The 13,022-nt window shown below is 40.3% G+C and overlaps 1 protein-coding gene across 1 annotated transcript; it reads left to right on the top strand.

Annotated features, from left to right (window-relative positions):
- The first annotated feature begins 4,700 nt into the window (after nt 1-4,700).
- LOC108435541 (chymotrypsin-like elastase family member 3B) lies at nt 4,701-12,171 on the top strand. Its single transcript, XM_017711445.2, has 8 exons — nt 4,701-4,779; nt 5,083-5,171; nt 5,963-6,060; nt 7,122-7,250; nt 8,108-8,244; nt 9,114-9,256; nt 10,830-10,982; nt 12,065-12,171. Exons 1-8 carry the CDS (start codon nt 4,737-4,739, stop codon nt 12,080-12,082), a joined length of 810 nt encoding a protein of 269 aa, XP_017566934.1. The 5' UTR covers nt 4,701-4,736; the 3' UTR covers nt 12,083-12,171.
- The last annotated feature ends 851 nt before the right edge of the window (nt 12,172-13,022 follow it).

The following is a 13,022-nucleotide window of genomic DNA, read 5'->3' as shown; positions in this document are numbered from 1 at the left end:
GCCCAGAGCAGTGGGCAGCCCTATCCATGGCACCCGGGGAGCAGTTGGGGGTTAGGTGTCTTGCTCAAGGACACCTCAGTCATGGACTGTCGGCCCTGGGGTTCGAACCGGCAACCTTCCAGTCACAGGGCCAGATCCCTAACCTCCAGCCCACGACTGCCAACAAGCATGAATTCGAAGTTGGTCTGATGCTGGTTTAGCTGGTCACCAGCATCTTTAACTCAACATATGGCTGCTGTCCAAATACAATTGTATTTGTTTGCTTCTCTATATCATTTGAACACAGCAGCTGCCATTTACCCAAAGGGAAGATGAATTCTTGATGAATTGACCAATAGAAATGCTACAAAAATCACTTGGAATACAAACTTTACATCAACTTTCATTAAATGTTTCTGCCTTTTCCTTTTGGAGATTCATGTTTTTCTTTGCACAGCAACAATATGCTGGTTTTGATGGTGATCAGCATATTAGCTTTCATTGCTGTTGACCAGCATAGCAACATACAAAACGCAACATATCATCGATGTCCAAAGAAAAACTCTTTTCTTTCGATGTCATTTGAATACGGCAGCTGCCCTTTACGTTAAGTGAACATTTTGTGATAAAGCGGCTAGAAGAAATGCTCTAAAACATTTTCAATAAAACCTCTTTTCATTGACTTACATTGAAAGTTCAGAGAGTTTGTGCTCTCTCCTGTAAAAGTACTATTTTGCTTGTTTTTCATTAGACAGCGACGATATGCTGGTTTTGGTGGTTTTTCTAGCAGAGTATAATAGTTTTTCCCTGGCAATCTTCTAAACTAGCCTTGGTCATTCTCATTTTGCAAAGCACTACAAACTGCAAATGTCTTGCGTGATGGTGGCCAAAGGCAACATTTTGTCAAAAAAACACGTTTTTTACAATTTTTTACAAATATTTTTACAATTTACGCCAAATGAAGTCAGTCAGCCGGTACATATTTAGTGGCTGACGGTTGGTGCTTTTGTTTTGCCCCTGAGCTACAGGGCTGTAGCTAAGCCATAGAGCCTGACCAATTAGCTTTGTGCAAACTTGCCTCAAACTGAGTTTAAATAATCTCAAATAGACTCTGAATTGTCCATCCTTTTTTGTGCCTATTTTATAGTCAGAAACTACAAAAGCATGAAAGTCTCTTTGAGATTACTAAGCTATTTGGCGCTGTTTTAAGCATTTAATGCTGGTCAGTTTCCTCTAGCCTTGCAGTTTCAGTACAAAACAAAAGAAACCAGCCTGAGGCACCAACTGTGTCTTGGCTGATTGATTACATTTTGGATTAATGGGAAAACTGTGTCAATTTGATTTTCACTAAACTAAAATCCACACTATATTTCCACTCACAGAAAAAACAAAAACAGATTTTCACATAAAAACACACCCATTTTCACACATTCCGCCAAGCTCCCATATGTGAGGTAATCAGTTGGGGACGGGTGTCCTTGCAGAGTATGCTTCACGTCCACCTGGGGAGATATTACTTACAGTAACTGTTTTTTTCTAATGCAGGAGAATGGGGACAGTCTGTCCCAGAGCAGATCGGCCTTCGCAGCCCACCATGCCCCCATGTCCTGGGCTGCTTATGCAAACACGGCACACATGTCTGCTGCGTAAATCAGTCCGGCCAAATATCTGGCGTGGAGAATTGGCCTAACACAGCACAAAAACAAACAGAGCCGTTTAGCTGTTCAGCCAAACATTGATTCGCCGTGCCTCTTTAAGCGGGGGATTTATGAGAGTGCTCTTGTTTTGGGTGGATCGTAATTCTCCCTCTGAGAGAAGAAGACTGTCAGGGAAGACAGAGGGGTGAGAGACCGAAAGAAACAGAGGAAAGAGAGAGAGAGAGAGAGCTGGAAGGACAGAAAGGCGTAAAGAATGTGCTGTAGATTCAGCCTGGCCTGGAGTGTGCTGTGGTGTGGCACGTTATTTATTAAAGGAGGAAATAGTTGTTACAGGACTGTTGCTCTTGAGTGAAAGCCAGAACGTGCAATTATGTGGCTGTGCCTGCACTGAAAGACGTAATGCATTAAATGTACTTGATCTAAATGTGTGCATCAGTTCCACTCAAATAAAATGTATTACACCTACACAGGTATTGCCAAAAGTGAGTAAACTGAAAGATACAACTGTGTTGATGTAATATATTTGATTTACTTGGAAATGATGCACACATTTGAGTCAAGTACAAACCCAATTCCAAGAAAAGTTGAGGTCGCAGGTAAAAAGCCAACTGAAAACAGAAAGTGGTGATTTGTAAACAGTTTTTACAGCTATTTTATTTTAAAAACAGATAAACAGACAGAGATATTTCATATTTTATATTTGCAGATTTTTGTAAATATACACTAATTCCGAATTGTATGCCTGTAACACATTAAAAAAAGGGGCAATGATGCCATTTTATGAAAGATTGCAAATGCAAATAGTCCACCAGTTTGAGAACAACATTTCGGTAACACTTTCTATGAATGTCACCTTTGTAAGCATCTATAATCACATTCATAACATGTTATAATGCGTTCATAAGGCATCATAAACATGGCTATAAATATCTATAAAAATGCATTACATGTTATAGCCATGCTTATTATGCATTATGAATTGTTAACATAATGCATTAGAAGTACTGTTCATAACAATTGATAAGAGCTCATAAGTCATATTTGTCTGCTCTAAGTAAAGTGAAGCGTACTGTACTAAAGCCTCCTCCAGGGTTAAGAGTGAGGCTTCAAGTCTAAGGATTTACTGAAACACTAAAACATACACAGTACAGCTCATTACAGGCTTTAAATGCCAGATTTTAAACTAGTGCTGCCGTCAGAGTGGGAAAGTTAATGTACACCACCGTTAGCTTGACACTAACTTAACACTGTATATCCAATGGCAGGAATTGCTATTACTGTACTGTAGTGATGGTACAGAGTGAAGGTTTCCCTCTCGCCTTCAGTCCACAGTGACTACACGGTCAGTGTGATGACAGAAGGGGTTCAGGGGAGGGGATGAGGTCTTTGGCTCTGACGGTATAACATGTTATTAACTCTATTTATACTGCACTATGTTAACCATTCATAACATATAATAAACATGGATACAAAGTGCAATTCAGTGTAATTCATTTTTATAAATATTTATCACCATGTTTATAATGTAGTATGAATGCACTATAATGTGTTATAAATGTGTTTATAGATGCTTACAAACATGACATTCATAGAAAGTGTTGCCAACGTTTCTTTGCACTAGATCGTAGGGAATCTTGGGTTTTCACCCTCTACATTGTTAAAAGTTTCAGAGAATCTGGCAAGGCCAAAAATCAATACTGAATGCCTGTGGCCTCCGATTCCTCAGATGGCACTGTTTTAATACTTCCCATATGCCTCTGTAATGAATATAACCACACGGGCTGGAGAACCCACTGGAATATTTTTGTCAGTAAACACAGTTTGTCACTGAATCTGCAAATCACTGCTGTTGGAACCAAACCTTGTATGTCCATTTTTTTTTCATTTTTCAGTTTTTGAAAATGCCTGTTACCCTTTACATCGTATATAAATTTCATGATGAAAGTTCCAAAAGAAACAGCCCAAAATGGCTTTAAAAATTCTGGTTCCATTGACTTACATTAAAAGTGAAGAATGTTTTTTCCTTCTCCTGTAAAGTTACCATTTCGGAGACACAAGGTTTTGTTCGGACAACAGTGAAATGCAGGTTTTCTACGCAACACAGAGGCCGTTTATCAACAACGTCCTGAAATGCCAGAAAAATACATTTCCAAGCACAGTTTTAAGGGAGAAAAAGAGCAAGAAGACAACATAGTCAACAAAATCTGATTATATGGAACGATCTCAAACTCCAGCATTACATGGACACATTGTGTCCACTAGAGTCCTTTGTTTGTAGCATTATTCTGTAATGCATCGTGCAATTGTCAGAGTGCACTGCACTCCACCATGTTTTCAGACACATAAAATGGTGTAACCTAGCTGTCTCCAATCTTTTGATGTAGTGTCTATCCCTTCTTTCTCCCTCTTTGGCACACTGTGCTACCTCTGCAGATTGCTGTGTCCCATAGTCAAGTGAGCATATGTGTTCCTAGATATTCTTCCCAGCTCATATCAGTGACCAGGCTGGACAGGAGAAGATAAGCAGTCGCTGAGGTTGTGCTCTACCTGGCTTTAACCCTTTAAAGCCAAGACAAAAAAAGGTGCTTTTTATACACTCCTCCTTTATTTATTCTCTTCTTAAGAATGTGATTAATCAATGCTTTTGTTGCATTTAGGTTAATAGTATTTAGTTTTTTTTAAGCATTTTAAGCTTTGAAACATATGAATAGGAATATACTTCACATACTTACAGTCCAAGCTGATGAAACAAAATCATAGAAAGCCCTTAATACTATGAATTCCATCTCGCGGTGCATCCAACAATAAAGGCAGCATGCAGCTTCTTTTATACAGTGGTAGAAAATAAAGCAGCATACAGAAAGTTATTTCCACATGCTGATAGATTTCACTGTGATCAACATTGGCATGCATGCATCACTACCAATCTGGTGGCAGATTTAAATTAATTAAGAGCGACAAAGACAAATTCTTTGAGTATATTACTGGTGACAGGTTAGGCAACACAGGGTTAATATGGGTAGGTCAGGGGGAGATAAAAGAACTGCTTGGCAGAAGTCCACACCCACACCTACACGCACACACACACAAACACACATCATGCTTACCAGACTGACTTGTTTGCTGCTCTTGGTGGCTTGCGGTGAGTACTGTACCAGTAGCAGTCAGTTTCAGTATCACATACAAACTATAGACAATGTTTGGCAATTGAGAGTGTGAAAAGGCCTTTACCTGAAAGGTTATGGGGAAAGGGGCACATAGGGCAAGTAGGGTCCTCAACTGTTCAGAAATGTCACTGATCTTCTAAGATCTTCTAACTGTATCCAAAGGTAGACAAGGTGACACGTGCAGCCACGGATGTTTCTGATAAAATGGCCAATGAATGTAGACACAAACTGGCCACTCGGTGTATTTCACTGTGTTTGATTGACTGTTTGTCCTCTAGCGTACGGATGTGGCTCTCCTCAGGTGGAGCCCGCCACCAACAGAGTGGTGAACGGAGAGGAGGCAAAGCCCCACAGCTGGCCCTGGCAGGTACTTCATCACCATAATCATTATAACCAGCTCAGCCACTGTGCTAATCATTTAACCTGACAGCTTCTGTAAGGGCAACTATGCATAAAGTGATGCTTTATACATAGTTGAAATTGTTTGTGCATGCTGAACATCATCAGTTCTACCTAAAAACATTTTAAGGAGGTAATAAGCAATGCAACTGGTTTTACAACTCTAGTGCATACTTTGAATGAAACATTGCAAAGCAAAATTTTAGTTTAGATGAATAAAAGCAGTAGTTTAACCCCAAAAACATCAGTTTCTGCTCTTTTTCACATTTTAGAGCGTACATGGTTTCTCTTTTCCTCAAAAGTTGTCCATTGAGCAAGACATATTGGTATTTGAAGATACCAATGCAGTTTGTGGAGAAAACTAGGCTTCAGACGGCTACTATTCTTAGCTATGAAAAAATGATCAATGTATATAGATGACTATATGACATACAGTATCAGAAATCACATGAGTGAGTGTATTTGTGATTACCTAACACCTTGACGCACATGTGCATGGAGCTTGTACAATGCTTATTGGTGTACCATTAACTTGCATTATTACCGGCTACATTAGCCTCGTAGCTCCAGTAAAAAGCTAAAGAACTTTGGGCACCACTGATCAACTACGTTTGAGATGAGGGTAATAATCTGTAGCTGTCGATTTTTCCCAGCTACTCATTTCAGTGTGATAATGGCTTATTTATTTGAATTTTAGTTTACAAGGTACTTTCTTCATCTTCGTCATGAGTCTCCGCATGTGTGCCTGCATATCTACAGATCTCACTGCAGTATAAACACGGCCTCCGCTGGTACCACACCTGTGGAGGTACTCTGATCGCCCCACGCTGGGTCCTGACCGCTGGACACTGCATCTTGTGAGTGCGACACTGTCACTGAAGCCCACACTGCTAGAACGGGTTGACCTTTCTTTAGGTTGTTTAACTTCTTAAAAGGCCAGGGCTTAAAGTTTTACTACATGTTTCAATAATCTAAGTGTAGCTCAGCCAGTTTGCATTGAAGTCCCTGTAGTTACTGAATACTAAAACTTAGTATGTAATAAGCCTGAGATTTTAAGGGGTTAATTCATTCTCACTCATTAAGCAGATTCTAAACGCTCAGTCTATACCACACTTGTGTTTGTACATGAAAGAGGAGATGTATTTTTATGATTTGAATGGGAGGAAAAGTTACTGTTGTGTGTCTTCACATTTTTACATTTTCTACTGGAATAAATGCAACCTGTCAATACAGAACACAAGACTGTACATATCATTTATTAGATAATTATCCAAGTGTAAATCAGAGCTGCCCCAAATGTCTGTCTTCTTGGGCAAAAAAAGACTAAACAACATGCAAATAAATCCAAAATTATTTTTAAATGTTATTTTTAGAACATTATGCCATATATTTGGTTACTAAAACTACATCAAAATAGGTTTTTGTTACCACTTTAAAATCAAACTTCTCTTCTAAAGGGTTTGATCAGTGGTTAGTGCATCAATGGTTATGAATTAGTCCCTTAATACCTTTAAAATCATGAATAAACAATTGCAACACATAAATAAAAAGGGAAACAGTGACCTGTTATTTGCCACATTAATTTATGCAGTTAAATAGATTTTGCTGGTTATTTATCCTACCTTGTCTTCATCAATCAACATTAAAGCTGTCAGGTTTATCACATATTCATATTCATCAGACATAACAAGTAATTTTTTTTAATGGGTTAGAACTATTTAATAGTGCTTTTAAGGTGTTTATGACCTTACTAATAAGCATTAATAAGCTAATTATAAACCATTAATAAAAACTTTGTAATGGTAGTCTTATGCTAAAGTAGTACCACTTTTATAAACACAGGATTGGGTCACTATAGAAGGAGCACATGCTCAGTATGCATTGCATATCATTATGACGTGTGTGTGTGTGTGTGTAGCCCAGGTGATATTTATCGTGTGGTTCTGGGGGAGCATGACCTGAGTGTGCAGGAGGGTACGGAGCAGATCAGAGACATCCTCCGCATCGTGGTCCATCCCAAATGGAACATTGACTGTGTGGGCTGCGGGTGAGTTTTTTCGCTCAAGGTCCTACTTACATCACCAATATGCTGGTGAAATATAGGCCTAAAAGAAACCTCAGATCAGTGGAGCCTGACCACCTCACAGTGCCTAGAACCAGAGCGAAACATGCTGAGCCAGCATTCAACCATTACGCTGCCATCAGTGGGGATAAACTTCATGAAGCTGTACAATCTGCTCAGACTGTATAAGTGCTTTTAAAAATAGACTGAATACGTATCTGTTCTCCTGTGCCTTTCGCACAGCTTAAGCTTTGGTCAGCACCTTTTTCTGAGTTAGTCCTGCCAAAGGTAAAGACTAAACATGGAGAAGCAGTGTGTCGCTACTATGCTGCTCTTACTTGGATTGACAGACAACGTTAGAAGAGCGCTGAATGCTACACACTATAAAATTCAGCCCTAAAACGATCCTCTCTGAGCTTTCGATGCGGTTTAAAACACTTAGCTCTACTGAACTTCTAATCTGGCTTTGTCTTTCAAATCTGTTGTCTTGATCGTGTTTAATTATGTTTTTTATTTCTTTGGTCCTTTCCCTGCTTTTTTGAACGGACTCTGTATATTTCTAAAGCACTTTGAATGACAGCAGTCTATGAAAGGAGCTGCATAAATAAACTTGCCCCTTCCTTGCCTTTAACTTTAAACTCTGTATAAGGGTCTGCGTACAGCCCACAAACACAAAGCCTGCGGTTTAGAGGTCAACCATTTCACTTCATCGAATGAATTAGGTTTCTGCTGTGCAACAATAACATCTATGCTTCCCTTTGTACTTACCAGTTTTTACCAGAACCAACTAACTGTCTCCTATCTGTGTGTGTGTGTGTGTGTGTGTGTGTGTATTTGAGCAGTAATGACATTGCTCTGCTGAAGCTGGATAAAGCTCCTGTGCTGAATGAGAGTGTTCAGGAAGCCTGTATTCCCCCTGCTGGAGAAATCCTGCCCCATGACACACCCTGCTACATCTCTGGCTGGGGCGACCTCGACAGTGAGACCACACGCAAACTGCTTTATGGGACAGATGGATGGATGGATGGATGGATGGATGGATGGATGGATAGATAGATAGATAGATAGATAGATAGATAGATAGATAGATAGATAGATAGATAGATAGATAGATAGATAGATAGATCGATCTATTAGACACTCCTACCTTGTTGGTCCACCTTGTAGATGTAAAGTCTGAGACAGTAGCTCATCTGCTGCAGCACAGTTTGTGTTGGTCATCTTCTAGTCCTTCATCAGTGGTCAGAGGACACTGGTAGCTGGATTTTGTATATTTTTGGTTGGTGGACGATTCTCAGTCCAGCAGTGACACTGACACACTCTAACACACCACCACGTCAGTGTCACTGCAGTGCTGAGATCGGTCCATCACCCAAATAATACCTGCTCTATGGTGGTCCTATGGGGGTCCTGACCACTGAAGAACAGGGTGAAAGGGGACTAACAAAGTATGCAGAGAAACAGATGGACTACAGTCTGTAACTGCAGAACTACAACACGGGACAGTGAGTGCAGAAACAAGAAATTTACAGACACATCAATGATTTAAAAGAGATGCCAGTATATACAGTGATCAGTAGTATGATTGCGTCCTCCTGGAGGTCAGACCATGGGGGGCTTTGTCTGTTGTGTATCTTATATATACAGTACATACGGTGTATATGTCACATACTCCTGAAGTGTGTCTGCACTATGTAACTGTGTATTGCATGACTGTGTGAGGTTCTTTAAAAGTGAGTTTGCATGGATTCAGGGCTGCCTGCATGCTCTTGTGTGCCTGTATCGTATAACTGTACACGCTCTCATGTTCCGTTTGACAGCACCTTTGCGTGTATATGTCCCCCACAGCTCATGGCCCTATTCCTGATAAGCTCCAGCAGGCCTTGTTGCCGGTGGTGGAGTACAGCGTGTGCAGCCAGAGTGACTGGTGGGGCATGTACGTGAAGACCTCCATGGTGTGTGCTGGAGGAGACATACGCTCCGGCTGCACTGTGAGTCCACAAAGCACACTCTCTAAGCACAGTAACTCGGATCTGCGCCAAATATTTTGTCAGTTTAGTTTAAAAATGTTCTTCATGTGGCAGCAAGCGGTTTAACCCTTTTTCACAGCAGCCGAAAACAATTCCCACCTGTTTTGAAGGTCTCTGTATTGAACTATGCAGGAATTTTTTCTTCTTTGGTAATGTCTATAACAACGAATTCTAGAATCCACAGCTGCTGTTTGTTTTATCTCGACATGGCTGTCTATGTGGACAGGTGTAAGATGTTTTACAGCAGGGGAATCTCACCCCTCCCCTTTCACCCCTTATTGCGCACTAGCAATTCAACGCAAAGTCACGATTTCACACAGAGTCCTAGTTAGTCTGACAATGACATATTTTAATGTATGAATACTGTATTTCATTACATTCATTGAAGATATAGTCAATTTCCACTCTGCTGGTGCAGAGAGGCTATTTGACCTTATTACACTACTGCTCATAAGTAGCCACAGCCAGTTCGGTGTGCCCAAGACTGAGATTAGAAACTGTTCAATGGGTAGTTCTTTAAAGAAATGTGGAATATGGGTGCTTGAGGAATGTTTTTATAGTTTAAACAACTGTTGTTGACTGTTGTAGAACTTCACAGGTTTCCAAGTGGCATTACCGTCCAATCTTTGGCCTTATCATCAAGAGATCGTGAGTTTGATCCCTGGTGACGCCACAGTGAAATATGTCTGGGCGTCCAAGAGAGTCCAAGATTGGCCTTTCCTGACACTCCCTCACCCATCATTCAGCACAATGCAAGCCAACTTAGATGTCTGTTATCTGACATAACAGAATGGGTGGTTATCATTTTCCTCCATGTGTGTTAGGCTGTCCAGCAAGCTGTTTTTAGTACCAAGTGGTGGCTGGTTTCCTGTGACTTGGAGGAAGCACGTGCCAGCCCCTCCTTGGTCAGCTGTGTTAGGAGTTGTAAAAATTCAAAAATATGAAAACTTTATTGTAAATAAATCTATCAAAAGGTACTAATTTTCAACTGATTTGTATAAAGCTATGCATTTAAAAAATTTGCGGATGATGAAAAGAGCTGTAGACGTTTACTGTATGTACTGTAAAATTTTATTGAATAGATTTATGAATTGATTCCACATAGTGTGATTATGGTGCAAATCATTCATTTTAAAAGAAGTAAAAGAAGGGTTTATATTAACAAAAGCAATATTTTTCACTAATCTAAACATTGTAATCTTTTTTTCTGTGTCTCTCTCGTTTCAGTGTTCAGTGAGTTCAGTGTTGCCAAAGCACATAGACCTCAAAATTTAGTATGCTTTGTAAAACTAATAGGAACTATATAATTAACAACAGTGATGTTGAAAATGACATAACAATAATAATAAAAAAGAAATAAGAACACAAAGTAAACATGTATTAAATAATAAACATGATAATAGACAATATACTGTATATTCAACTTATAAAAGGTTTGGTAAATGGAATTTGGCCCCTATTACTCATTCTCTCTCTCACTCTCACTCTTTCTCTCACACACTGTTTCTCTCTCTCTCTCTCTCTCTCTCTGCAGGGAGACTCTGGTGGTCCTCTGAACTGTAAGGGGAGTGATGGGAGGTGGTACGTTCAGGGCGTCACCAGCTTTGTGTCGACGCGTCTCTGTAACGAGCTGAAAAAACCCACAGTGTTCACACGCACCTCCGCCTTCAACGACTGGCTGGATGAGGTGGGCAAAAACACCTAGAAGCACAAGCTTTGAACAGGCTGACGAGCCCTCTGAGTTTTTGTGGATAGTAATGCTTGTATAGTAGTAATCTTTAGTATTTCTGCATTTGTTCTGTTCCGTCTATTTTCACCCTCTTCCAAACCTGCTTCTAGTGTTATTATCTACTAGTGTGCAGTAATAGTCATTCAGAGTGGTTTGGTGTGAAACGTCTATTCCAGAGAAACTTACACAATCAGAACTGTTCACAGTGGTGGTGATAGGAACCAGACATCTCAAGCATTTGATGCCTCTAAAAGCTACGTAACTGAACATTATTGCACAAAATAGTTACTACGCTGCCTGATGTCTGAGACATTGTTTCATGATAGTTTTAAGATAAAATTTTCTCCTAGAATGTATTTTTTTAATGTGTCACATGTGGCCTGTTATAAGGCAAGCCTGTTTTCTATGAGTTTATCATGCCTTTAAAAACTTTTAAAGGCACATGAATATTCATTGGTCACTTTGGATAGTAAATAAAATGGCAAAATTTGTTTTGTCATCATCGTGACCCCTGGGTCCTGTTACCACCACTGTAAAGAGATCAAAGTCAGCAAGCTTCTCTGCAGCGAGCCATTTCACGTCAAACCACTCAGAATGGCTCGGCTTCCATCCTAATCAATGAGTTAAGCAGAAATGTCAAAAAATGAGTGGAATTCTCCTTTAAGCGCAATTCACTATATCATAGCATATCATTTGAATAGACAAAAATATGGTTTTCAGCTAAACCTCCATCAAAATAATGCCTGGTGCCCTCCTCCAAACAGTCTTCTGAGTTTTGATTACATCACCATGCACAAATGGCCAGGGAAAAAGACATTTAACCAATAATATTATGTTTCTTCTTCTTCTTCTTATCACATTACTGAAGGAAAATGCATTGGAAGTCAGTAACTACACAGAGAAAGTGGTGCATAGAATTTACTGAATCTAATATGTGCACCATTTCCACATAGAAAAATATGCCTTACAAATACACAGTTGCTGCTAAAAGTACAGGGAAAGTGTTGTGTCAAAGATTTACAGATTATCTCTCGTTTCAGGTCATGCTAAAGTACTGAGAATCTTCTGAGGAGAAATGCAAGAGCGTTGATAATGTGGACATCATTCAGTATGTGCAATAACCCTTTAATAAACCCATTATAGAGTGCTGCATTACTCTGTCTGTCTTCATTGGGAAGCATGTGGGTATTTCATATGTTAACTTTTAAGCAACCACAGAGAGCATGTCTGCATGTAGACCGGTGCACTTCTTAGACTCGTTGAGCCTCTGTCTTACTCAATTCTCCTGATCTCCTGCTTAAAGCAGTCTCTGAGGCCAAGTGGGTTTACACAGCACACTGAGCATCTACTTTCAAAAGGAATAGTTTGACAAAGTATCAAGACACGTTGGCTTTAGTTGTGCAGTGGAGCTAAGAAAATAGCACATAATGGACGCGTCTATCCTTACATTAACAAGTCATATTAAACGTATAATAATCCATCCATCCATTCTCTAAGCCGCTTCTCCGTCAGGGTCGCGGGGGGGTGCTGGAGCCTATCCCAGCAGTCTTCGGGCAGAAGGCAGGATACACCCTGGACAGGTCGCCAGTCCATCGCAGGGCAGACAGACAGACACAGACAGTCACTCACACCCAGGGGCGATTTAGCATGTCCAATTGGCCTGACTGCATGTCTTTGGACTGTGGGAGGAAACCGGAGAACCCGGAGGAAACCCCACGCAGACACGGGGAGAACATGCAAACTCCACACAGAGAGGACCCTGGTCACCCGGCCGGGGAATCGAACCCAGGCCCTCCTTGCTGTGAGGCGACATTTTACAAAAAACGCATCAGCTGAAACACATTTGGTGTCCACACTGTGCTTCTCTACTTTAGTGCTAAGAGCTTTAATGGGCTATCATTGCTAACAAGCAATAGAAATCAATAGTCACCCAAATATTTTCTGTAAATGCATTCCTGGAGGTTCTTCCAACCCACTCAACCTACATACAGCTCTTTA

Source organism: Pygocentrus nattereri, chromosome 9 (genome assembly GCF_015220715.1).
Source record: "Pygocentrus nattereri isolate fPygNat1 chromosome 9, fPygNat1.pri, whole genome shotgun sequence".
In the NCBI taxonomy this organism is placed as follows: Eukaryota; Metazoa; Chordata; class Actinopteri; order Characiformes; family Serrasalmidae; genus Pygocentrus; species Pygocentrus nattereri.
Note: the sequence above shows the minus strand (reverse complement) of the source record. Positions and strands in the feature narration are given on the sequence as shown.